This window comes from Hypomesus transpacificus, chromosome 14 (genome assembly GCF_021917145.1).
Source record: "Hypomesus transpacificus isolate Combined female chromosome 14, fHypTra1, whole genome shotgun sequence".
Taxonomy (NCBI): Eukaryota; Metazoa; Chordata; class Actinopteri; order Osmeriformes; family Osmeridae; genus Hypomesus; species Hypomesus transpacificus.
Genome location: NC_061073.1, coordinates 11,322,307 through 11,348,094, shown reverse-complemented (window position 1 = coordinate 11,348,094; position 25,788 = coordinate 11,322,307). Strand labels below are relative to the sequence as shown.

Genomic DNA, 25,788 nt, shown 5'->3' with positions numbered 1-25,788 from the left:
AGATGGAACATAGCTGATCACAACCAGAATGCAGTCTAGAAAAAAGAACATGTTTGCCTTGTCTCCTCTGAGGTTTTAGTTTGATAATAGGTGTTGATCTGGGGGCATCTGTGAGGCCCTCTGTGACCTTGCTTGTAAAAAGGGCTGTTCAAATCAAAAAATTTTTTTTTAATTTTTTTGATAAGAACCAGCTCAAACTTTTCACAAAACAATCAACTGCAGTCCTGTTGCTTTGCAGCAACTGGTCATGTTTTCTGTTCATGGTTGGTTAGTTGAGCACCTGTGAGGGTTCATAAGATCACTCTTGAACTGCTGCGCACAAACTACCCTACTGTACCCTACACACTGTGTGTGTGCATATGGTGCAGGTAGCACACAGGGTTAGGGTGGCCTGTGGAGGTGGTTAAGCCCTACCTGTAATTGTGGTACCTGAGACAAGTTTTGTACATGCACACAGTAAACGAGGCATCTGAGAATTGTTCCAGCCCCATGCGCTACGATTATTACTGGACGGCAGACCACAAGTACAACAAAAAATGGTGGCTGTAATCTATAAAAACGAGAGAACTGTTGTATGAAGTGAACGTGCAACAGGAGGCTTGTAAACTTTGCTTTTCGGCTTGACGATAAACCAGAATTCCTCAAAGCCAAAGTCCGCCTGACCGGGAACATGTATGCCCATCTGGAAACGATCAAAAGACTGGAAAGAGGAATGGAAATGCGTGCTAAGCTCGTGCCAAAACATCAACATTCCTTCAACACCAACTGATATGAAAGCCAGGGCCCAGCTGATCACAAAGAGCAGATTAGCATAGAGAGTAACAGGAGGTGTTGAGTGGTACGGTTGGGTTTATTGGGGTAAGCTTGGAAACAATGGCAAATGTTTAAAGAAACAGACTTCACAGCAGGTGAGTTTTTAATAGGTGCCTCACAAATAATGCCGGCCTGGTAGTGAGATATGTGTGGCCAATGTGTGTGTATGTGCGCGACATGTTGACAACTCACTTTTTCTGACAGTACTGGCCATAGTAGACGTTGCCACACTGGCAGCTGTAACCAGGGGGGGAGCTTGGCTGGCGAACGCAGGTGGAAACATGCTCACAGGGATTCATGAGACATACGTCCACACAGTCCCTCCCAAAGTACCCTGGGAAGCAATGGAGAGGTGGTTCAGAGGTTCAGGTTTCAGTCAGGCCCCCATTTTGAAACAGGAAGACATTTCAAGCCCTGCATCCTGAAGAAAGAAAGGGGGGGGGGGCTTACCAGGCTGGCACACACAGGTGTGTGAGCTCCAGTTGTCAACACAGCGGCTGTGTTCAGGGCACACGTTGGAGCTACAGGGGTTAGCTACGTTACAGCCATCCTCCACACGGACCTTCTGGCCCTGGTGCATGTTCACGTTGGCCAGGTTAGTGGAGGTCTCGCCCATTCGTACACCCTGGAAGTGCATTAGGGTGTAATTGGAACATTTGTAGGTTTTTCATTCATTTTTCAGTTCAGTGGGTCACTTTAAAAGGTTAAAAAAAACTGTTATAGAGAAATACAGTCTTCTCAGCATCAATCTCTTGGAAGATTATTTGAAATGATTATTAGTAACTTGAGGTATCTTGGTGATTCTTGTTTCACATTTTCATGTTCACTGTACCCAAATACATTTTTGTAAACATGAGAGTTAAAAAGCACAACACAACAAAATGTATTTACAGTAGAGAATCTACCTAAGCACACAGAGCTAAAGAAAGGCCAGATGGTGTTGAATAAATCAAATGTAGATCTTTTAACACAATTGCAAGTAGGTTATCCCTACAGGGGCTGGATCTGCACCCACCTGCATGCAGCCTTTCAGGCCATTCATGACTGTCCCATCCTTCTTCATCTGTCCTCCCACAAAGAGACTTCTCAGTCTCAATCCTGGCAGTTCGTTGCCTATCTCCACCGACCTCTGCAAAACAGACACAGCATATCTGATGTTGCATTTCACAACACGTGTTTACATTCTTTATGTCGACTTTTCCCTCCCGCGCAGAGCTGCTCCTAGTGCATACCTGGAACATGCCGTAGTCCAGAGACACCTTGGCCATATACTTGATGTCCTTCCCGTCTTTGACGCTCTGTAGCTCCACCAGGATGTGATGCCACTGCCCGTCGTCAACACGCACCTGGGGGAAGTCCAGCAACGCCACGCGCTTCACGCCCAGGAAAACCTGGAACCGTACGTGTCTGCTGCTTATCTGACCAACGGAAAAGACAAAGAGCGCTCATGAAATCCGCTGTTGTTTGTTTGGTGTAATTTTAATATTGTATCTGCCTTTGAAACTAGTTTTGGTTGGCTCGCTTTTGGTGAACTGTGCAATGGGGTACCAGTCAAGTGGGTATAGCCTCTCATTATTAACATGTCACATGTTGGTAGTATGCATTGAGCATGGCTTAGCATACCTTCTCATAACTCTATGTTAGCATAGCCTAGTTTACTCACCAATAGGTGTATTTTAGAGAAGTCCCCAGCGTTGGCCTGCAGCAGGATGCCTGAGCTCTGCCGCGTGCGGAACATCAGGCCCATGTACCAGGGGATGGCGATGGTGACCTCCGGCTCTCTCCACCACACCAGGGCGTGACCATCAAAGTGCTGAGGCGAGGGCATGACTGAAGGGAGGGGAGAGGAGGGCTGTGACTGTTAGAGTGCTCCCATTCCTCATAGTGACACATTCCGACACATTTATGTTTGTGGAGGTAAAAATAAAAAATGTAGGTATTCATTGGGTGTGGGATTTGCAGGGAAAGTGTACACTGAAAGTACACTGAACGCCTGGAAACAAACATACACGGACACACTTAAACACCCACATGCATATACACAGACATGAGCACACATACACAGCTGGCCAGTAATTAGGTGTATTTCATAGTCTTCAGAGTTGAACAGAGACAGTACAGTGATCATGAGTTTCTGAGCACTGACTTATATGGCCTTAGGAATTAGGTCAAAGTAAGCTTTCTGAGAATTTAAAGCTACTTAATATGTGATATCCTTTTCACGCAAGAATGACTGACATTAGAAAGGTGGAAATGTTACCTTTCTTGATTTGATTAAGAGTCAGAAGATGAAGTAGTTTAACTGCCAAAATACTGTAAGAACTATGTACTTCTGATGCTTCATTTTCTGCTGTACATTCTATATGCACTATCTGTATGTCCATCCATGAAGCCATTTGCCAAATGAATACAATGTTGTGTAAATATATTCAATAATAAGTCCCTAACTATGAAGAGTAACAACATCAATATGTTGAGTAGACACTGAGACACACAAACACATACAGTGCCCTCCAAAAGTATTGGAACAGTGAGGCGAATTCCTTTATTTTTGCTGTAGACTGAAAACATTTGGGCTTGACATCAAATAATGAACGTGAGACCAGAGATCAACGTTTCAGCTTTTATTTCCAGGTATTTACATCAGGATCTGATGCACAACTAAGAAAATATCACATTTTGTTTGAATCCACCCATTTGTCATGTGAGCAAAAGTATTGGAACAGATATACTTAAAACATATTTAAGTGAATAAGACTTAATATTTAGTTGCAAATCCTTTGCTTTCAATAACTGCAGCAAGTCTGTGACCCATTGACGTCACCAAACTTTTGCATTCTTCCTTTTTGATGCTTTCCCAGGCTTTCACTGCAGCCTCTTTCAGTTGTTGTTTGTTTTGTGGGGTTCCTCCCTTCAGTCTCCTCTTAAGCAGGTAAAATGCATGCTCTATAGGGTTTAAGTCTGGAGATTGACTTGGCCAGTCTAATACCTTCCATTTCTTGCCCCTGATGAACTCCTTTGTTGTTTTGGCAGTGTGTTTTGGGTCGTTATCTTGCTGCATGATGAAGGCTCTGCCAATCAGTTTGGTTGCATCTTTCCTTAAATTGGCAGACAAAATGTTTCTGTAGACTTCCGAGGTCATTTTGCTGCTGCCATCATGTGTTACATCCTCAATGAAGATTAATGAGCCCGTCCCACAAGAAGCCATGCAAGCCCAAGCCATGACATTACCTCCACCGTGTTTCACAGATGAGCTTGTGTGTTTGGGATCATGAGCAGTTCCTTTCTTTCTCCAAACTTTAGCCTTTCCATCACTTTGGTAAAAGTTAATCTTTGTCTCATCAGTCCATAAAACTTTGTCCCAGAATTTTTGAGGTTCATCTCTGTACTTTTTGGCAAATTCCAGCCTGGCCTTCCTATTGTTCTTGCTAATGAGTGGTTTGCATCTTCTGGTGTAGCCCTTGTACTTTTGTTCATGAAGTCTTCTGCGAACAGTAGATAGTGATACCTTCACTCCTGCCATCTGGAGGTTGTTGCTGATCTCACTAACAGTTGTTTTAGGGTCTTTCTTTACAGCTCTCACAATGTTTCTGTCATCAACTGCTGATGTTTTCCTTGGTCTACCTGTTCGACGTCTGTTACTTAGTACACCAGTAGTTTTCTTCTTCTTCAGGACATTCCAAATGGTTGTACTGGCTATGGCCAATGTTTCTGCAATGGCTCTGATTGATTTTCCATCTTCTCTAAGACTCACAATTGCTTGTTTTTCACCCAAAGACAGCGCTCTGGTTTTCATGTTGTTTTCACCTCTGAATACAGTCTGCATAGACAAAACCTATCTTACCCAATCTGAACCTGAGTGTAGACATTCAGTGGTATTTATTGATTGAATAATGTATGTAATAGGACACACCTGGGCAACAAAACACACCTGTCAGTCACATGTTCCAATACTTTTGCTCACGTGACAAATGGGTGGGTTCGAACAAAAAGGTGATATTTTCTAATTTGTGCATCAGATCCTGATGTAAATACCTGGAAATAAAAGCTGAAACGTTGATCTCTGGTTTCACATTCATCGTTTGATGTCAAGCCCAAATGTTTTCAGTCTACAGCAAAAATAAAGGAATTGGCCTCACTGTTCCAATACTTTTGGAGGGCACTGTACTTTACCTTGTTCACAGTTCTTGCCCCCATAGCCTAGTGGGCAATCACAGGAATGGGTGTTCCACTTGTTCACACAAGATCCTTTATTCTGACACACTGCTCCACTGCAGAAGTCCTTCTTTGCTGTGCATCCTGAATTTGAAAAAAGATTTCCAGTTCACAAATAATCAATCAAAAACATGTCTGTTACAGCAAAGACATGCAGTGGAAGGTTGGAGCAGGGCCTGCAGTTTTTTCTGGTCATGTGACCTGACCATGTGATCCTGAGGCCAAAACACACTAACTGACCCACTGCTGGGTCAGTATGGTGGCCAAGTGTATGGTGTATGGTGTATAGTGTATGTGTGTAAGTATGGTGGCCAAGTATCAGTGGCCAACTGCCATTGACCAGGTGCTGGCCGGGGTCAAATGTTGTGCTTATTTTTGTCAGACTGTCAAGTTAGTGTGTTTAGTGGTTTTCGCTACACATGTGTTTTCCCGCTGCCAGATTGTGAGTAAAATTGGATGGTAAAGATTGATTTGTGTGGACCTCACCTGCAGCCGTTCCGTTGTTAGCAATGTAGCTGTTCATGTCCACGGGCTTGCTGTCGACAACCAGGTCCCTCACACAACCTATGAAGTCCCGGTTACTCACCGGGAAGTCTTCTGGAAGGTTGGGAACGCCACCCAAGAGCAGCGGTCCAGTCAGGTCCAGAGACCTAGGAGAGGATGGAAAACCATCTTAGACTAACTCTAACTAAAACTCTGCCTACTACAAAAGTGATGGGAGGTATAGATCCTTGTCACTGCTGATTAGGGAAGGAAAGAGCAACAGGGATTGGTAGTTCAAGCAAATGGAACATAGCAGCGTGTTACGAATCCGATTATATAACATTTGTAACCACTGTCACACTACAGAATAATCTGAACACACAGTATACTAAGACAATGCAGCCTATAGACAGAAATCCAACCAGTTTTATTATTATGGATTTTGATCAAAAAGCCCTAATTAAAGTTAGTTTGACTAAGCGTTGACGCAAGAGGTTTATAATATAAAATTATGAAAAATGCACTGTTCAGATTTCACCAAACAGCCTCTATTGTGCTGTGTCTTGTGATTCACTAATACCCCAAACAAAAAGGGTTTAAATCAAGAATCAGAATTTGAATATGAATAAGAAATGGGGTCAGATATAGGAGGATTTGCATTTGAATGGAGATCTTTCGGTTTAAGAAGTGAATAAAGTCTAAGCACATTTTATAAGGCATCTGAATAGTCCAGTTGGAAGCATTTTATAATGCAATTAAAATCCACAAAATTAGACCTATGATGTGAAAGAATTGATGGAGAACAAATAGGGAGAGAAAGAGAGATAGAGAAAGAGGGAGAGAAGGGGAGTGAGAGATAGAGGAGTGAGAAACGAAGAATGAGGAAACATCAGTGAGACTGCATTTGTGCATAAACTGTTTAGACTACACACACACACAAATACACACACACAAACACACTCACTTCTTCAGTCCTGTCTGGGTTCCCTGGGCGGCACATGAGTAGTTCCCGATCTGACCACTGAAGCGGATTGCCATGGCAATGTCACAATCGTCCACCACAACCACCGCTACCTTCTCCCCAGAGGGCCCATGAGGGATGCCGAGGCGACCAATGTTGGGCTGGAAAGAGACAGGAAGTCATGTGAATCTAAACCCCCAAAAAACAGTTCACCTCATGGTGCTTGTTCACACTTCATAGCGCATTGTGAGACAAATATTTATATTAACATATTACAAAACATTGTTTTAAGGAAAATAAATGTCACATCTTAATCTCATTGGAGTAACAGTTATGCACCTTTGACTTAACTAGAATTACGCAGCAATTCCTGAGTTCATTCACATTTTGGACATCATTTAAAAAGTCCAGGATGTCCTCTCAATTGGACCCCAATTTATACAAGGGCCAGTATGGTTGCAGCACTGTTTTCTGAGGGCCTTTCAAACCAGATACTAAACATGGGCACAAGAATCGCTGGCGTGTTTCCATTTCACCTGAGTTTCTGAGACATGCAAGTTATTCCCTTAATAAAACACACGGAAGATCCAAGAGATGTTCCCTGCCTGCTGTCTAGTTATTGAGATGTCCTTGGTTTAGCCTCCCTAGCATTAGCCATGCTAGTGGAAACCATCATGCCGTGCAGAGTCTATTTAACGCTTGGTGAAACTAAGCGCAGAACTGTGGGGGCTAATTGGATTACAGAAGCGGGACACTGGTGGGTGAAGAAACACCACAGACAGAGGGCTCCATTCCGTGTCAAATCCTCCCCAGACACCACAGTTTCCAACCAGCGCCAACAACAATGGCTGCTGTCGTCAGCCACCATCTTTTTAGTAGCAGCTTGGCCCGTTGAATCGTCAACTCACCCACCACTTTTACTGTTCCACCTGGTCCCCCCACCCCCGAACAGCATCATGCTCAGTGATGAGGTGAATTTTAGAACAGCACATAATATTGCATAAAATGGCAGAATTACAAAAATGTGTCACTCCACTGCAAAAACTAAAATATCTCTCTCATTGTGAGCAAGCTTAGTACTCAGTTCCAGTGTCCTGCTGTCATCCGCTAACACCAAGATAAAACCCAGAATGCTGCAGATGGAACACCAAAAGGAATTGCTTTCTTTTTATAGTGTCGCTTCAACATGCATGAGAAAAGAATGCTTAAACAAGCAGATGTGCGGGCATATTGCGGTTCTTACTGTAAAGTTGGTGATGAAAGGGAACATTTAAAACAGAACAGGGATTTGTTCCTGGATGGTACACTAATCCACAAATCTTCATGCAGTTTTTGTTTTGATTGGAGAAACCCTGAATTAGGAAGTGAGAGACAGACAGGAGGTTGGGCCTTTGCCTCCTTCTGAACCCTGTTCTTCAGGACAGAGGATCACGCTAACCTCAAACTTTGGCTGGAGCATTTACTCAAGGCATCACAATATGAAAGATAGTGTTAAAGTTTGGCATAAAATCAAACATATTTTTCTGGTTGGTCAAGACATCCACTCTTTGTAGGGAGTGGTGCAGTCTAGTATAGAAAAATAGGGCGTACCATCAATTGACTAATCCTACACCACTACCTGTGGGTCACTAAATTCTATACCATATCAAAAATGTCCAAGTCCTTTCCTATGTATTGATTGGGTACGTTACCAAGTACTGACAAGCTTGCATCAGATATCAGTCACTTCAGAGCCTGCTGGCCCACTTGTTGAACAAGGACGGAACACACGCTGGAGGATGAGCCAAACACAGTCTTGCTCTTGTCTTACAGTACTAGAGGCATCTCCCTCTGTAAAGCCTGTGGTATCAATTACCAAAGTCCAACTCACATGTTCACTAACTTAGCCTTGGGATGTGCTGAATGTTAGGTCATTGTCCAGTTGATGTATCAAAGCTATACATTACAGTCTCCCAACATGTTATGGGGAAAGTGATCATTTGTCAGCAGGAGTTTGCTCTTCTAGGATCAGAGAAGAGTGATATAGTGTTACGTCTTTTATCTTTTTTCTGTGGTGTAGTTTTCATGTTTGTAACAATTATTTGACAAGAGTCCACAGCTAACAGTACGGCAGTGGAACTAGGTTTGAGATGTGCAATGAACTGACCAAAATTCTCCACTGCTATTGGTCCCAAATGTAATTGTGAAAACAAACTTTCGTTAACATTTTACATAAAACATTATGACACAGAACACAGTAAAATACGATCAATCCGTGACCTCGGAGGAAAGTGAAGAAAAGGATAGTGTTGTTTGGCAACTGCTGTACAACTCCTCACTCAGCCAACAACATTAATAGAGGGATGAGCGTTTTGGCGCCTATTGTCTGAAGATTACGCACAGATGATGGCCGGGGCCTTTGGAGCTTAATCCCTGACTCTTGAACATGTTCTTGATTGAAATTCTAATGATCATCCTGGCTCCCTGACAGAGTCGACTCAGATGTTGGCTGGGTGGGTCTTGTCCCGGTGCCATACTTGACCGAGGGGGATCTGTTGAAATGTAACTCCCATCGTTTATGACTGACTTCAACATAATGGCTGAACGTGACATGAGTTTGCCATACCCTATTAATAAAGTCTTTAAGGGGTTATTGTCGCTAAACCTTAATGATTATAAACAAATTGAAATGTGAGTTTCAGTTTTTGAAATGTGAAAAATGAGTTTTGGGCAACTGCCACAACGGTCATGTGTGTAGATACCTCTCTGTCCCTCGAGCTAAACCTTCTTGACATCATTGGCTGTCATCAACGTAAATCTTGTCGGCATGGCTGACAATGCTGAAAAGACCCAACAACATGAGGTCATGTTCTTGGACGCCTCTTTGTATATAGGTTTGCTCTTTTGAAACGTGAGAGTCCAGCGCACTCCTTCAACTCTGTCAAAAAAAACTCTTGTCTTTCTTCGTAAACAAAAGACATAACGGGCTTTAGGGTCTAGTTGCAAATGTAGATAACATTCCAGACTGTCATTAATCCTCCTTGTTCAATGAATCACCCAGACTTCTCAATCAGGGCTGATATGTCATCAAGAAAGTGATACGGTAGCTTATATGATCATTCTGCGGATGCCACTGCCGACAAGAATAATTGTCTGAAACTTGACTCTGAGCACCCAATGAGAAGCCTCTATTCAAATTGTGACAGTTGGAATGCGACTGTGAATTTGCCTTTACTGAGAGATACAAGGCCTGTCCACGGGATACAGAGTGTAACAGTATGAATATCTAGAATGGCATTTTATCATTTGTAACAGGGGTCATAAGTTGTTAAATTCATTGAATGTTGTCAGCAGTTCATCCTTGACCCTGTGAATGCAAACTGAAGTTATGGAATCCTCAGAATGATTTGAAACAGGAAACAGAGACTGTAAAGTTATTGTAGAGGAAGACAGCGTTTTTTTATATCGGTTCAACTATGTTGTCACCATAGACTAGAAAACAACAGGACATGGAACAAAGTGATGACAGGGGTTGCGATTCCCCTCCGCATTCTTAACAAACACTGTCATAAATCAAATGTGTTCAGACTTCCTGTGGCCTACAAACATCAAAATACACAACAAAGAGTCAAGCACTGACGTCAGCATATTATCTTTGGGGGAGAACAAGACTGAATTCACCTACTTTCACACAGGAATAAACAAAATTCCACAGACTTTGGCCCAGCTTGGATTTTCTGAGGAGGTGGGTGTCTATGAGTGAGCACATGTGAGTGTGAATGAAAGGAACTGAGAAAGAGAGACAGAGAAAGGGAGGTTGATTGTTTGCGATGTAAGGTATCCTGTAACACACTTACAGATCATGCCATGGTAGGATAGAAAGACTTTGACCACAAGACAAAACAACCGACCACGTGAACTCCCCACAGCAGTGTCACAGACAAGGAAGTGAAGGTTAACTAACCACAACTTGGCCATGGAACTCTGATGTCCTAGAAGCAGAACACAAACTAGGACTCTTCTATCAATGACCTGTTCACCCTAAGGGTCAAAGCTATCAGAATAGAGACACATCAAATCAAATACTAAACTTCCCCTTGTCCCATTTCTTGACGTACTTCTAAACTATACCTGTACTTCTTGCTCTCATGACACCGATTCATGAGCTCTGACCTTGGCACTGGCGAGGCAGTCAACTCATTCACAACAGGTTAAGAAAACAAAGAAAAAGAAGAGATGAAATTTGCGTGTGTGTTTGTGTGAATAGGAATATTGACTTGTGTGTCTGTGTGTGTGTGTGTTTTTATTTCATTACGGCATTTTTTCCACTTACGACAGATCAAATAAATTTGATTATAATACTCAAAAATGCTCTGTTTTGGTGACAAAGCACACGTCAGACAAGCAAACTGCCTCGAACTGCCTACGGCTTGAGCGTTAGGCTCATCAACATTTGAGAAGGATCTTCTGGGGTTTTCTGGCTGAGGAGCTGCTCCCGCTCTGAAGAAGGCTTAGGCAGGAGTAAATAGGTGACGGCTGGCGGTGTTGATGGGAGCCCAAGCTGCACATTGTCCCACTCGAGAATGCACCAGCAGGAGGGAGGGGCAGCGCTTGTGTGTCTCACCACAGGAGGGGAGTATGAATTGGACGAGGGAGTGAGGAAGGGTGAGAGGGCGGGGGGAGTAGGGAGGGAGGTTGGGGTGGTAGGGATAGAAAGGAGTGGAGGGGTGGGGGAGAGGGAGAGGGGAGAAGGGCAGGGGTGGAACGGAGGGATAGAGCGAGAGGTAGTAGAGAGGGAGGCAGGGATGTGTGGGAGGGAGGGGAGGGGTGGGAGAGGAAGAGAGAAGGGAGAGATGGGAGAGAGGAGGGCAGCATGCTGTTCCTTTATTGTCATGGGAGAGAAACAGAAGCTGGGCTAGGAGGCGGGGGCTTGTGGGGGGTTGAGTTCACAACATTTCATAAAAAAACAGGTTTCATCGGCTAGTTATTCATTAATTATCGTCTTTGGACAATGGAGTTGTTTGGAATATGTTAATGATACATCTATATGCCTCCCAGTATCATAATGATTGTCGACAAACGTTAAAGCTGGTGGAAATGTTAATTCACTGCAAAGAAAAAATAGCCTTCATTTAACATCACTTATTGTAGGGTCACTGTTTCTCACCCTGACTAGATAACTACAACTTTGGCAGGTATTTTATGACCTGGCAAACTATTGGAGTATTTTACAGTCAAGACAAAAACACTTAAAAACTCTGACTCAACTCATGTTTACTCATTCAGCCAAGGTGTTCACAAAAGCAAAATAGCACAAAAAAACTAGTTAATCTTTCCATGATCAGGTCTCCCAGCAGGTTGCACCTTTCAAGTAGACCGTAATAGCTTCCTCGTCCATAAACATAAACATCAAAAGTCCTCGCAGAGAAAACTCTTAATTCCAAAAATACCTCACTGCTAGGGGGTCTTCCTTTTTCAGTTTCAAAACCATGAACAATACAGTCCTGTCATTAAAGATAAGGGCACGACACTCAAATTAAACAGGGGGGGAGGGCTCCCAAATGTTTTCTTTGTCAAATTCAACCTCATCCCAAACTTTAAAAACACCAAAACAAAGACCGGCATGTCTGTTCCCATGGAAACCACGCGAGCCTGCCACTACTGTGAACTTGCGATGAAACCAGCAAAAACAGAAGGAGAGGGGTTAGGGGGTGGAGGACGAGGAGGGGGGATGGTGGTAGTGTGGCTGTCCCATTTCCCTGACCTTTGACCCATTGAATTGAGGCCCTGAGGATTAGAAACGGGGTCTCCATTGGTCTAGGACCTGCTAATCTAATCTCAATGGTGCTCTACTGATTGCAATTTGCCGATAAGGGTTGCATCTGGTAGGTAGGCCAGTACTATGTACTGGATTATGTCCTGTATTTAGCTAGGCGATTGTCCAGGTCAATATGTTAACATACACTGACAATAACTGCAATCTCATCCCACCCTCAGCTCCACAGATCAACACACACACAGGCTCTTCCAGAGACTGTCGCCCCCTCCCCTGTTGGCCCTCCTCACTCCAACCAGCAGCCAAAGGAGGGGGCAACCAAAATGCTTCACCATGCTCCGCCCATCCAGGACATGTATGCATACCTTACATTTACATTTGTATTCACTGAGCAGACAAAGCATTATAAACAGCAGAAAATCAAGGATTGGATGTGAATACTTGTAACAGTATTTGGGTGTTTACCTTGTTGTAGTAGTGGAGCTGAACAGTATGCCACTGGCCATCACTGACCCCACCGAGGACAAAAGGCGATACGGTGGTTTTGGTTTCTCCTGGAGGGAAATGAAACAGGAAACATTTCAATCGACAGCATCCACTCCAACCGGGTTTGTCATTTTGACATGGAGACCACGTGGAGTATAAATACCAACCAACTAAAAGATTAATCAAATAAAGACTCTGAAAGGGTTGTTAAGGCACATTGTGATAGTTCCAACACACAGTTAATAATTCCAGTATTCATTTTAATGTCATTCATTTTCTTGATCCTAAATGAACTCATGAAGTGTTCAGGTAACTGTGTGCCATTACGGAATAAGCAGAAAGTGGAGGTGACAGTGTAGAATACAGACTAGAGCAGAAATAAAAATATCCAAATAAATGCCATTTGAATCAGACATTCGCTCAGGGATGAACCCAGTTCCCTTGACTCCTACACGGGAACTCCAACCATGGCCGCCTCCCTCTCAGTCCTGCTTTCTAGGAGAGTGTCTACATTAATTAAAGGAGGATATGCTGTCCACTGTAGTTAAAGGAAATTATAAATAGGGTGATGGGGGGGGGGGGGGGTGGATGCAATAGAAACCCTACTGATCCAGAACAGTGTTCACAACAGTAATGGAGACCTGGCTGGGGGTTCATGAGTGTTTGTATAGACCAGCAGCTCTCTGTCAAGGATGGTCTCTTCACTCACCAGACTGGAACACATCAGGGTCGGGATGTTTACACTTGACATTTTTTCCCAGGTATCTCCTTGGCTTGGCAGTACGACCTTTAACCCATCCACTTAGACTATAATTCACCTCAAGTTAATGAGATTCTGCATTCCCCACAGACAAAAGGTTGTCTGTCTGAGGAGGAGAACGATCTGAGCATCTCCAAAGCTACTGTCAATAACATATTTGTTGTGGCCAGAGGCTTTTGGAACTTGTGAATTACTTAGTTTAGAGAATTGAGTACTGTACAGACAGTTAGTTCAGACTGGTACTGTGTGTTGAAGGCAGGACACTGTGAAACAATGCTGAGCCTTTTTGAGAGGGTTTCTGTCTTGAGGTTACTGTTTACACTTCCCATTATATACTGTATTAAGGCCTTTCTAGTCCCAAACGTCTTCCTTGTCAAGTGTGTAAAAATTTAATGATGTGCCTTAAGTGAAAAACTTTTGACTACAAGGACAAAGAGACCAAATTGTCCGCCCCCATCCTCACCGGCCGAAAAGGTCAGCTGCACCTGCTCCTCGATGATCTCCAGGGCAATGAAGTCGTGTTTCTCGTTGAATCTACCGTTGTAGAGGAGGAGAGCGTTCCTCTCCCTCGTGGCAAACCTGGTCAAAATGGCAAAGGGGATGTTTTACTCCTATGTGGTGAAAAGTCACAGAGCTATGACCCTTTTTTGATTAACACGTTCCATTTAGAAATCTTCAAATAAATGTCGGGACATTTATATGAAGGGGAATTCTTTATTTCCTCATAGTTTTGTTGGCACAGAGACAGGCAAACGCGTGTTGAGTCCGAATGAACTCAGTTGCGATAAAGAAACCTTGAATGTTGAGAGACAAAGTGAACCTAAATTACAGGAAATGAGGGTGAAAATGGAAAGCGGGGAGTGAAAGGAAAAACAGTGGACAGAAGGAAGTAAAGAGAAAAGAGGAATTTGGAAAATGGAAGAGGGAGGGTTGGTGTGGACAGATGTAAAACCAGAGGGATATAGCGCTGGGACCTGGACCCACGTCAGATCAGTGAACATGGCGCTGTGTGACATTGACCTCGCAGCTGGCATACGACGGGGTACGAGGTCACTGGAGGTCACATGCCACATGGCACAGGGGGCACCGATCCAGGAAGCTCTCCCCAACAAAAACACCTACGCCACGTTTCACTTCCTGTGTTTTGGTCTCTTCACCTTTTCTATGGAACGTTAGCTATATGGCATAGTGAGAACCTGCATCACAGCTATTTCAACATGGAAATAGATCATTTTTTCATAATGTTGGGTAGCCGTTTCTTGCAATTCTTTCATGCGTCTGATGGTAGTCTATCAGATTTAGGCTACAGATTTCTAAGGCCGCAGTGAAAGTACTTTGGATTGTTCACTATTTCCTGTCGTTAAATAAAAAACCCTCTACAGGGTAGACTTGCTCCGTCAAATCCTCCTTTTAAGGTGAAGTGGAAATGAGCTGTATGGTCGCTCACCAGGGGGGCTGATCCCAGTATCCTGTAGCCACTCAGGTAGCAGCAAAGGGCGTTTTTCATACCGAGTCAGCACTTTTGTAAAACCAGGGTCGGAGACAGTGAATATCACGCCCCAACACGCCCCCCCTACCCCTTTTCGCCTCACAAGACAAAGCCCTTTGGTTGCTGTTTATTAGCGTTACCGTAGAGACAGTCATTACCGCTTATTACAAAACAGCTGTGCGGCATGAACGTTTTGGTATGAAGGGATGATGCTTATCAAGGGGGTGTGGAGAGATAGCTCAATGCAGGGATAGGAGTCCAGGTGTGGGCCAATGTCGAGAAACCCAAAGGAACACTGTATTGTTGGTATGCACTTGAGGGATACAAACATGTACGTACAGTAGATTTACTAAAGACACAGCCATGCACGCACAAACAGTATTTTAAACCATACCATACTTTCAAACCGGTGTCTGGTACAAATACAAACTATAAACAGAAAAATAACATCCAACACGGAACAAACAAACATATTTTATGCATTGCAGGACAGTACTTACATGGAGGAGAGAGAGACAGACAGCACTTACATGAAGGAGAGAGAGACAGACAGCACTTACATGAAGGAGAGGGTGAAGTGAAACCTCTGGCGCAGGCCTCTGAAGGTGACGAAGGACTGTCCAGGGAAGCTGCGTGTGGTCACCTCACAGTAGGGCTTCTGGAACTCTCCTGGGGGGCACTGGCACATGAAGCCCCCCACTAGCAGGTCCACACACCTGGCCCCGTTCCTACAAACCCCCGGGACACAACGCCCAGAGCGGGAGTTCACCTCACAGTGCTCGCCTAATGGAGGGGAGAACACAAAGGAGTTCAAGATCCAGACCCAGACCCCAGACCCCAGACCAGTGAATTGGATGTGGGACAAAGCTTAGCGGGTGATATGCTTGTGTGTCTATTATACAATCCATTTTTAGGCCTTAATATCACAAGTATGTAGAAGAGAGCACTGCCAACAATACCCATGTCAGCATAGAGAATATATTTCAGATCATTGAATATTTTGATGCCCGATATTTCCTCCATTTCTCCAATATTTCATATTTCTCGTGTTTCTCCAGTCCCAAGTATAGACACGGTAAAGTATCCTCTGTAAGACAAATGCAACGTCCAAAAGTATGCCTCTCTTACTAGGGCCTCCATCAGTGTTTGTAATTATTCAGACAACTGAAACTTCTTAAGGTATCACTTCAGTCCTTTACTGTTTGGTGACAACCAAACACAGTCTTCTCTCACACGGTTTAAGTCCAGAACTACAACCCTTAAAAGCTAGAATGAACAAAGGCAGTGGGGGGGGGGGAGAAAAGTACCCTCTTCTAAGCAAGCTTTGTCAAGACACACTGAGATGTAACTGTTAAGTTCAATGACCCGAACTGACCACGGCTCCACTTTGAAACTAAGGGGGTTGCTGTGGTAATGACAGCAGGACAATGGTGAGTCTTCAACCCAAGAACAGAACTACCTTGGTGGTCTCCAAAACACCTGTCACAACCCACCACACCCCCGTTCTGACCACGTCCTGCCTGGTTAACCAACACTGAAGCGTGTGATGATGGTAACAGCTTTGAAACGGGCGCCGACAGAAGCGGCAGGCAGGGGAAGCGCTGACTCATTGGTCTGATTTCAGCCAAACTGTTCCTAACAGCTAGCAAGGGATCATGGGGGATTTTGCAACAGAACTGAACACAGACCTAAAGAAAATGCAGCTGAATATTCACACTGGTTGAGTGTAAAAACTATATTTTCATGTTGTAGCTTTATGCGCTAGTGTATGGTTTTAGATTGTGATAGTGACTGTGATAGTAAACTGAACAGCACAACAGTCTTCCAGAGAATGTTAAAGGAGGCGCTGATTTACCTGGTCTCAGTGCCTGTAGGCATGTTGTGACAGAGCATTACTTCTGAAATGTCTACAGGCCTTTACAGGAGTTCAGTAGCTTGTCTTTCTATAATCTCAAAGGGGTTCAGCATACCTGTCACTTCTAGTCCAACTCAATGAAGATAATAGACTGCTAAAAAGAATTCAATTTTTCTCAACGGTAGACCCAATTTACCAACTTAAACAAAGGCTATTATTACTGGATGTTGTAATATAGGGAGTTACAAAACAATGAGTCTCCACATTATGGTTTAGAATGTAGAGAGGAAAGGCAGACAAGAAACACACTGTAAAGAACACCAGAGATAACTGTCCTCCAGGTCAACAGCGACAACTGTTACCTCCTCCAGTGCTGTACATTCCACTGGGCCTTTCTCAGACTGAAACCCTGAACAGAAATGTAATGCGCGGTGTTGAGTGTCACAAATTATCCCGACAAGATCTGGATAAAGAGAACACCTAGGAATTACAGGGTACGGAATTCCAGCTTAGAAGCAGATCACCGACTCCACCGGGGGATAATCTCCGGTTCCGAGGGGAATTAGGAGAGGTGCTTTTCCCCCCAAAGTGTGAGGAACCTGAGACCAGGACTGTCAGAATGACCGTCATCACCTTCCTCTATGGCTCCAGGCAATATGGCCTGGCCAGGAGTCTTCAAAGGCCACAGGGCTGGAGACTGATTAATAGACACAATAATAGCTGGGTGTAATCAGGGTACTGGCTCAAGGCCTTGTGTCACAGGTACATTAAAAAGAGTAGCTATCAGTTTTTAAAGGATATTTAAACGGCCGTTTCTCTTGAACAATGTGGCTTTGGTTTTCTATAACTGCAAAATCGATATATTTTCCGAATACATTGATCAAATAATTATTGATGAAATGCATTGAAATAAACTTCCCCGTACAGGAAGATGAGACAGAGAGAAGGAAGAAAAAGAGAAGAAAGGCTAAGACAAGGAAATGTTAGGGAAAGTCAGGGGAACATTGACATTTTCAATTGGGAGAAAGCATAGTGAGCCCAAATAGGGGAATTACAGACTGGGAAGAATGAAAGACAGCAGAGCAAAGGACAGAGCAAAAGACCAAACAAAGAAAAGCACACGCCTGTGAAGTCCGCCGGACACTCGCAAGTGTAGCCTCCTTCCCTGCTGCGGCACACCCCGTTGTTCTGGCAGGGCGAGGAGTAGCACAGGTCGATCTCCGTCTCGCAGTAGTCCCCCGTGAAGCCCGGGGGGCAGCGGCATCGCAGCCCCGTCACGGGGTGAACAGGCCGAAACAGCACCGTGTCCGACGCCACGAAGGGCGCCGAGCTGTCGAACCTCAGCACCGACACGCACTTCATGTAATTCTCGCACGGCTCGCGCAGGCAGATGTTGTCGTCGAACGGCAGCACGCGCTGGCTGGACACCAGGGTGAGGAGCGTGCGGTTCAGGTAGATCTGCTCCTGCAGGGCCTCGGACGGGAAGAACAGCCCCGGGTTGGAGGATGCGGCCGGGGACACGCCCAGCTCATTAGTATGCGCACTCCCGGAAGGCTGCAGGGCAGAGAACGTGACGTTGAGGATGCTCCCCTGGACGTGGGTGTCGTTCTGGATGTTGAAGACGAAGACGCCGTCCCGGCGGGTGGAGAGGACGGCGGCGACGCCCTCCATGAAGAGGGCGAGGAGAGGAGACAGGAAGCGCTCCTGGGACATGTTCTCCAGACGCACCGTGATGCTGTTGGTCAGCATGTCGTCTGTTATGATGGTGACCCGGAGGGTGCAGAGGGCGGTGATCTGGTGAACGCCGTCTGTGGGGAAAGTAAGACGACAGGGTCATTTAGGGTTTCAAAAAGGAGTATGTTCATTGGCGTACAAGTAGTCCGAAACATTGGAAACTTACTAACAATCAGCATGTCAGAACCAAACATATTAAAGTAAGTATGACTAAGGACATTAAGCTGTGGAGACAAAAATTATCCAGAAACAAATGAATGTGGTGATTGTTAACATGAATCCATTCAAAGAAACTTTTGTTTTTGTTCTATCAAAGACTAGTTTCATCATAGCTTCTGAAGAAAAATATGATGAAGTGCTAAGGTCCAGAAATGTCTCTACCTTAACGAAACAACATGATGCAACAATGCACTTATTTGTGAGGAGCACAGTTTGGAACACAGAGGGGGAATCCCCTTTTGTGAACTTTATCTAAGTTATATTAGATATTAGGTTTATCTAAGAAAAATATCTAAAACAAACATACAAGAGTAGATAACTGATTTTCATTTTGCTTAATGTAAACAATTGATTGACATGGAAGGTATAGAGTTTCTAGAACACTCTAACCCTAACCCTAACACTAATGTCCAACTGCTGTACATCCCGGTGGCCTAGATGGTGGGGGATTAAGAACTGTCCCCAAAGCGGAGAGTTGAATAGGGCCGAGCCAGTTCTCTCCAGATTGTTGAGGCTTTGTGAGGGTCTGGCTGCCGGGATGGAGCTGAGCAGAGGGCCCCACCATCATGTGAATGCAGTGTATAATAATTAGCGGACAAAGAGGACAAGGTTTCCACTCTGTTACACTGTCCCCTCACATACTGTCAATGAAGCCACACACACAAGGGTAGACACAACAAGGGCCCCCCACTTTTTCATACACACGTACTCGTTTGTGCAGTCAAACAATTATTGAAGGCCATAAACATTTTTTTGTAAATATATTCACATCAACTGCAACCAATGCTTAATTTCATAGTTCACTCACACACACACAGGCACACACACACATAGATCTCAAGTAGCAGCTGGTCATACAAAGACAACTGCAAGCCAAGATGTACATAAAGGACTTTTTGACAAAAGAGAGATTTTATTGTGATTCATGTGTTCGTGTCCTTGATGCACACCATATAATTACCCTAAACTAGAACTTGCCCTAGCTTTATTTAAGACCAGCCCATCTTGGAATGTCTTTTAAGGAAAATTCTAAATGCAATTATCACTTTTGCCCCATTCCCCTTTTCAGTGTTAAAATCTAGCAACCCCTTGAACAAGGTGGACCAAAAAAGCCTAAACTACCAAAATATCTGAGCAAAACAGCTATTGTTTAGCTTTTGTCAAGAAAAGCACGTACAAAATCATTTGACAAAACTGACTAACCAAAGCCCAAAAATGAGCTCTTTCTTTGTGAACCTGGATTTCTTCATGTTTTCCTGTTGTTAGCCAGAATGAATAACCAAAGGGAGTGAACATGAACACATTTAAATTAATGGCTGGTATCTTTCCTAGAAATACTACATAAAAATCCTCTACTTCAATCTTAAAAAATCTGGTTGTTTATTCAAAAGCCTGCCCCATTCACCAACTCATGAGGAAGAGAAACATCTTATGTGCCAGTGTTCACTGCTTGCATATCAGGTCCTGACAGACACTCACCAGGGTGCCTTGTTAGCTTTGGCACAAGTATATCAGCCATTCATCACTGAGATAAGGAGAGCCAGTTCAGAGGGGTAAAATACCCTCAACAGCCTCAGCAAGTACATTACAACTTTGCTTATTAAGGCCTTTGAACTGGTACTGGTAATGCCCGGGGGGTGCCCTATTATACAACACAGTTTCGAGCCAATCCATTTATGGACAAGCTTTGTTTTAGTTAATTAGCTGAAGGATAAACATGGTTAATAAACCAAAGTTGAAGCTAACTAGTACTTTTGGCATCTTTACAAATATGACTTCACAAGCTATTTTTAAGAACATTCTTGACCAGCTTCTGAGCTGACCTGATATCACACACATCCAAACAGTGAGACAGAGAGAGAAGCCCCCTCTCTCTGGGACTATAAACTATCAACACTGTTTGTACAAATGCTTCATATTGTGTGGTTGTTAGAAAGTGCAACCATGTCTGACAACAATAAGTATGTGTGGAGCAGAGATCACAGCAAGGGGAAGGCAGTGATAGAAGGCAGCTCTGAGTCAAAAGTCTAGGGTTTAGTAGCCATCAGGGTTAACTCCTGACAAGATGCCCTCATTCCAGGAAAGACGATTCAGTGCACAGGACTTTTTGGCACCTGGTTACAGTGGTGGGTATGTGCTTAGAGTAGAGGTAGTAGTAGTGGTGGGTATAGCTTTTAGTAAAAGCTACAGTGCCCTCCAAAAGTATTGGAACAGTGAGGCCAATTCCTTTATTTTTGCTGTAGACTGAAAACATTTGGGCTTGACATCAAACGATGAATGTGAAACCAGAGATCAACGTTTCAGCTTTTATTTCCAGGTATTTACATCAGGATCTGATGCACAAATTAGAAAATATCACCTTTTTGTTCGAACCCACCCATTTGTCACGTGAGCAAAAGTATTGGAACATATGACTGACAGGTGTGTTTTGTTGCCCAGGTGTGTCCTATTACATACATTATTCAATCAATAAATACCACTGAATGTCTACACTCAGGTTCAGATTGGGTAAGATAGGTTTTGTCTATGCAGACTGTATTCAGAGGTGAAAACAACATGAAAACCGGAGCGCTGTCTTTGGGTGAAAAACAAGCAATTGTGAGTCTTAGAGAAGATGGAAAATCAATCAGAGCCATTGCAGAAACATTGGCCATAGCCAGTACAACCATTTGGAATGTCCTGAAGAAGAAGAAAACTACTGGTGTACTAAGTAACAGACGTCGAACAGGTAGACCAAGGAAAACATCAGCAGTTGATGACAGAAACATTGTGAGAGCTGTAAAGAAAGACCCTAAAACAACTGTTAGTGAGATCAGCAACAACCTCCAGATGGCAGGAGTGAAGGTATCACTATCTACTGTTCGCAGAAGACTTCATGAACAAAAGTACAAGGGCTACACCAGAAGATGCAAACCACTCATTAGCAAGAACAATAGGAAGGCCAGGCTGGAATTTGCCAAAAAGTACAGAGATGAACCTCAAAAATTCTGGGACAAAGTTTTATGGACTGATGAGACAAAGATTAACTTTTACCAAAGTGATGGAAAGGCTAAAGTTTGGAGAAAGAAAGGAACTGCTCATGATCCCAAACACACAAGCTCATCTGTGAAACACGGTGGAGGTAATGTCATGGCTTGGGCTTGCATGGCTTCTTCTAGGACGGGCTCATTAATCTTCATTGAGGATGTAACACATGATGGCAGCAGCAAAATGAACTCGGAAGTCTACAGAAACATTTTGTTTGCCAATTTAAGGAAAGATGCAACCAAACTGATTGGCAGAGCCTTCATCATGCAGCAAGATAACGACCCAAAACACACTGCCAAAACAACAAAGGAGTTCATCAAGGGCAAGAAATGGAAGGTATTAGACTGGCCAAGTCAATCTCCAGACTTAAACCCTATAGAGCATGCATTTTACCTGCTTAAGAGGAGACTGAAGGGAGGAACCCCACAAAACAAACAACAACTGAAAGAGGCTGCAGTGAAAGCCTGGGAAAGCATCAAAAAGGAAGAATGCAAAAGTTTGGTGACATCAATGGGTCACAGACTTGCTGCAGTTATTGAAAGCAAAGGATTTGCAACTAAATATTAAGTCTTATTCACTTAAATATGTTTTAAGTATATATGTTCCAATACTTTTGCTCACATGACAAATGGGTGGATTCAAACAAAATGTGATATTTTCTTAGTTGTGCATCAGATCCTGATGTAAATACCTGGAAATAAAAGCTGAAACGTTGATCTCTGGTCTCACGTTCATTATTTGATGTCAAGCCCAAATGTTTTCAGTCTACAGCAAAAATAAAGGAATTCGCCTCACTGTTCCAATACTTTTGGAGGGCACTGTATAGTATAAAGTAAGAATATTCAATATTATTGTTTATAGAGTATTGTACGCCTGTTTGAGATATTTGCATGAAACACAATTAGTTTTGTTAGAAAGAGACAGGTGGAATTTGTGGAGGAGCAGAAAGGATTTGAGGTTGGAAACCCTGACATTTTGGCACGTTTTAGCTCAATTAGGAGACCATTAACTCCATTACACCCCTTGACAAGTCTGGACACTGCACTTCCACAGAAGGGGAATGTTCCCTAAATGGCTGTGTCCTCTTGAAATTATGAAAAGAAGAATAGCACTACTGTTTCAAGCCCCAAAAAGCAAGCAAACAGCAGGCTTAAGTCCATTAACTTCAGGCAGATTGTTGTTAGCTAGCAACATCATTAGCTTCTATCCAATGTCTGTTTAGAAACGGTGTTCATCTTGCAAAAACTGTGGTCAGCTTGCACTGTATGGGAACAGTTTGTTGGTAACCATTGAGCAGGCCTGGTTTGCATTAATACTGAGTGTAATGGTCATGTGGTGAAAAGTTTAACCTGTAAAAACAAGCGTTTCTACGAAAAGTTCTCTTCAACTTAGTGTGCCTTAAAGAGTCTCCTATGTACGGTGGCCTTGAAGTGCAAATGACACCCCCTAATATGAGTACATCCCCCAAATGAAAATACTCCCCCCCCAATACGAGTCAACTCCCCCCAAATCGGATGACTTGTTCACCTCCCCCCAATACAAAAACGCGCTCCCCCCCCAATACGAGTCAACTCCCCCCAAATCGGATGACTTGTTCACCTCCCCCCAAAACAAAAACGCGCTCCCCCAAATGGAAAACGACATTAAATTAACTCAAAAACACAGTACATTAACTCTGAACGGAAAGGGTAGGTACTACAGTTTAGCGCTGATTGGATGCAGTAGGCTAACTGACAAGAAATAAGAAATTGATTGACAGAAGTACAAAATGTAATAGCCTGACAGAGTTACGTGCACCAGGACATTTATTTGGGCATCGAAGCATGTAGCATAGGCTATGTATGCAAAAGCATAAATTGCAGTGTTAAACGTAAACATCGATAGCCAAACAACTAGTCCACGTAACTCTGTCATTATCATGAAATTAATCGTTTCGATTTGAAGGAAAGAGGAAACATTAATGTTTACAATTCAGAGTCATTACACTACTCTTTATTTTAATCAGGGTCATTCCTATGAAATAATCTTAGATCTGCTGTTAACGTTTCACAATATAAGTAGCCTATGCGCACGCTAAAAACGCAGTTGAAGGAATCAGGACTTTTCAGAAGAAAAAACTAATAGTCCACTACAGAAGAATGAAATGCCACAATGACAGAGTAACGTGGACCAGGATAGTTGTTTGGCTATCTATTTTTACATTTAACTCGAAATACTTTTGCCTAAGAAGCCTACTATTTGCTACATTCTTCGATAGCCAAACAAATGTTCTGGTGCACGTAACTCTGCCAGGCTATTGCATTTTGTACTTCTGTCGATCAATTTCTTATTTCTTGTTAGTTAGCCTACTGCATCCAATCAGCGCTAAAGTGTAGTACCTACCCTTTCCGTTCAGAGTTAATGTAATGTGTTTTTGAGTTAATGTAATGTCGTTTTCCATTTGGGGGAGCGCGTTTTTGTATTGGGGGGAGGTGAACAAGTCATCCGATTTGGGGGGAGTTGACTGGTATTGGGGGGGGAGCGCGTTTTTGTATTGGGGGGAGGTGAACAAGTCATCCGATTTGGGGGGAGTTGACTGGTATTGGGGGGGAGTATTTTCATTTTTGGGGGGAGGTGAACAAGTCATCCGATTTGGGGGGATTGACTCGTATTGGGGGGGGAGTATTTTCATTTGGGGGAGGAACTCATATTAGGGGGTGTCATTTGCACTTCAGGGCCACCGTACCTATGACACCACTCATCAAGTTTGAAATATTTATGTTAGAATATTCAGCCATGAGGAGGCAGAGATCTCTTTTCCTTTCTCAGTCTTTTACTAGAGACTGTTGAGAAAAAGTTTCCCTGTTTTAATTGGCTTAACAGCTGACTCTGCAGACTTCCTATATCTAAAATAAAGCTAATTGAATAACACAACCCACTTCCTAAACTTAACCAAAGACGGTCAACGTTACCAACTCGGGGTGATGTTGGATGTTAATTTGAACACTTTGGCAAAGTGTGTTTCAATAGTACTTAATATTACATCAGTGAGAGCGCAATACTCAGAACATCACTCCCTTCATCGACCGATTCTAACCCATTTAAGACATAATGCTGACCGGGCACGGTCAAAAGTCCAACTTTAATATCGAAATATGCCAATATAAAGTCATTCAGTGACTTCTTTCTAAAGCTGGATGAATCTCAAGTGGATGACAGCACATGCTAGGTGATCTCTCACCCTCCTACCCCCTGCCACACTGAGATGCCTGTCGGAAGCCAGCGATCACTTTGGCCAGAGCCTCGCTGGTGGCTGACCTAAATAATCTCTTGCTGTTTGGAGACGAGCCAGTGTCCTGACACCACACAAAGAGCACTGGGAAGGAGAACAGTCAGTGTGCCAATCTTCCTGCTTGAAGTGCACACTTCACTGAGCGTGGAACAGCACCCAAACATGTGCCTTTTCCCAGCCTGTCAGCAGGAGGGATGGAGAGAAGAAGGAATGAGAGAAAGAGGGGAGGAAAGTGAAAGAGTGAGTGAAAGAGAGAGAGAGAAGGAGAGAGAGAGAGAGAGAGAGAGGTAGAAAGCAAAGGTAGAAAGCAAATCTAAACATAGAGATTGGATCTCACGTGAAATGCCTAAATCATTATTGATAGCCTATTTCAGAAAATATTAGGCTGGATTTCTTCCTGTGAGCCTAAATGTTTTTGGAATTATAAATCTGAGATACACGCAGAATTGGCGTTATATATTAATTGTAAAAAGTTTGAGGCCTCAAGAACAGTTTTCACATGTAAGAAATAACCCCACGTGTACTGGGCTGTGGTCTGTTGCACCAATGCAGTAAATAAATAGTCAAATCCGCCCAGACACAACTCCAGAGGAATGCTATAAAACCACAGAAAAGAGCCCAAGGATTAATTAATGGATCCATGTAGTAGTAAGCATAACAGCCCATGAAGCCCAGGAAAAGCAGCCCAAGATAAGAGTCTTACTGGCACTCAGAGAGAAC

General features: G+C 43.5%; 1 protein-coding gene across 4 annotated transcripts in view; it reads right to left on the bottom strand.

Annotated features, from left to right (window-relative positions):
* celsr1b (cadherin EGF LAG seven-pass G-type receptor 1b) overlaps window positions 1-25,788 on the bottom strand; it is a 48,533-nt gene that overhangs the window by 12,533 nt on the left and 10,212 nt on the right. For all 4 annotated transcript variants that reach the window (XM_047033922.1, XM_047033923.1, XM_047033924.1 and 1 more), the window contains exons 2-13: window positions 17,942-18,625; window positions 15,523-15,745; window positions 13,937-14,052; window positions 12,693-12,781; window positions 6,476-6,633; window positions 5,515-5,678; window positions 4,987-5,112; window positions 2,477-2,643; window positions 2,046-2,231; window positions 1,829-1,942; window positions 1,264-1,438; window positions 1,006-1,147 (exon numbers count right to left, since the gene is read on the bottom strand). In XM_047033922.1, the coding sequence (XP_046889878.1) occupies window positions 1,006-1,147; window positions 1,264-1,438; window positions 1,829-1,942; window positions 2,046-2,231; window positions 2,477-2,643; window positions 4,987-5,112; window positions 5,515-5,678; window positions 6,476-6,633; window positions 12,693-12,781; window positions 13,937-14,052; window positions 15,523-15,745; window positions 17,942-18,625 (2,344 nt within the window). The remainder of the gene's footprint in view (window positions 1-1,005; window positions 1,148-1,263; window positions 1,439-1,828; window positions 1,943-2,045; window positions 2,232-2,476; window positions 2,644-4,986; window positions 5,113-5,514; window positions 5,679-6,475; window positions 6,634-12,692; window positions 12,782-13,936; window positions 14,053-15,522; window positions 15,746-17,941; window positions 18,626-25,788) is intronic.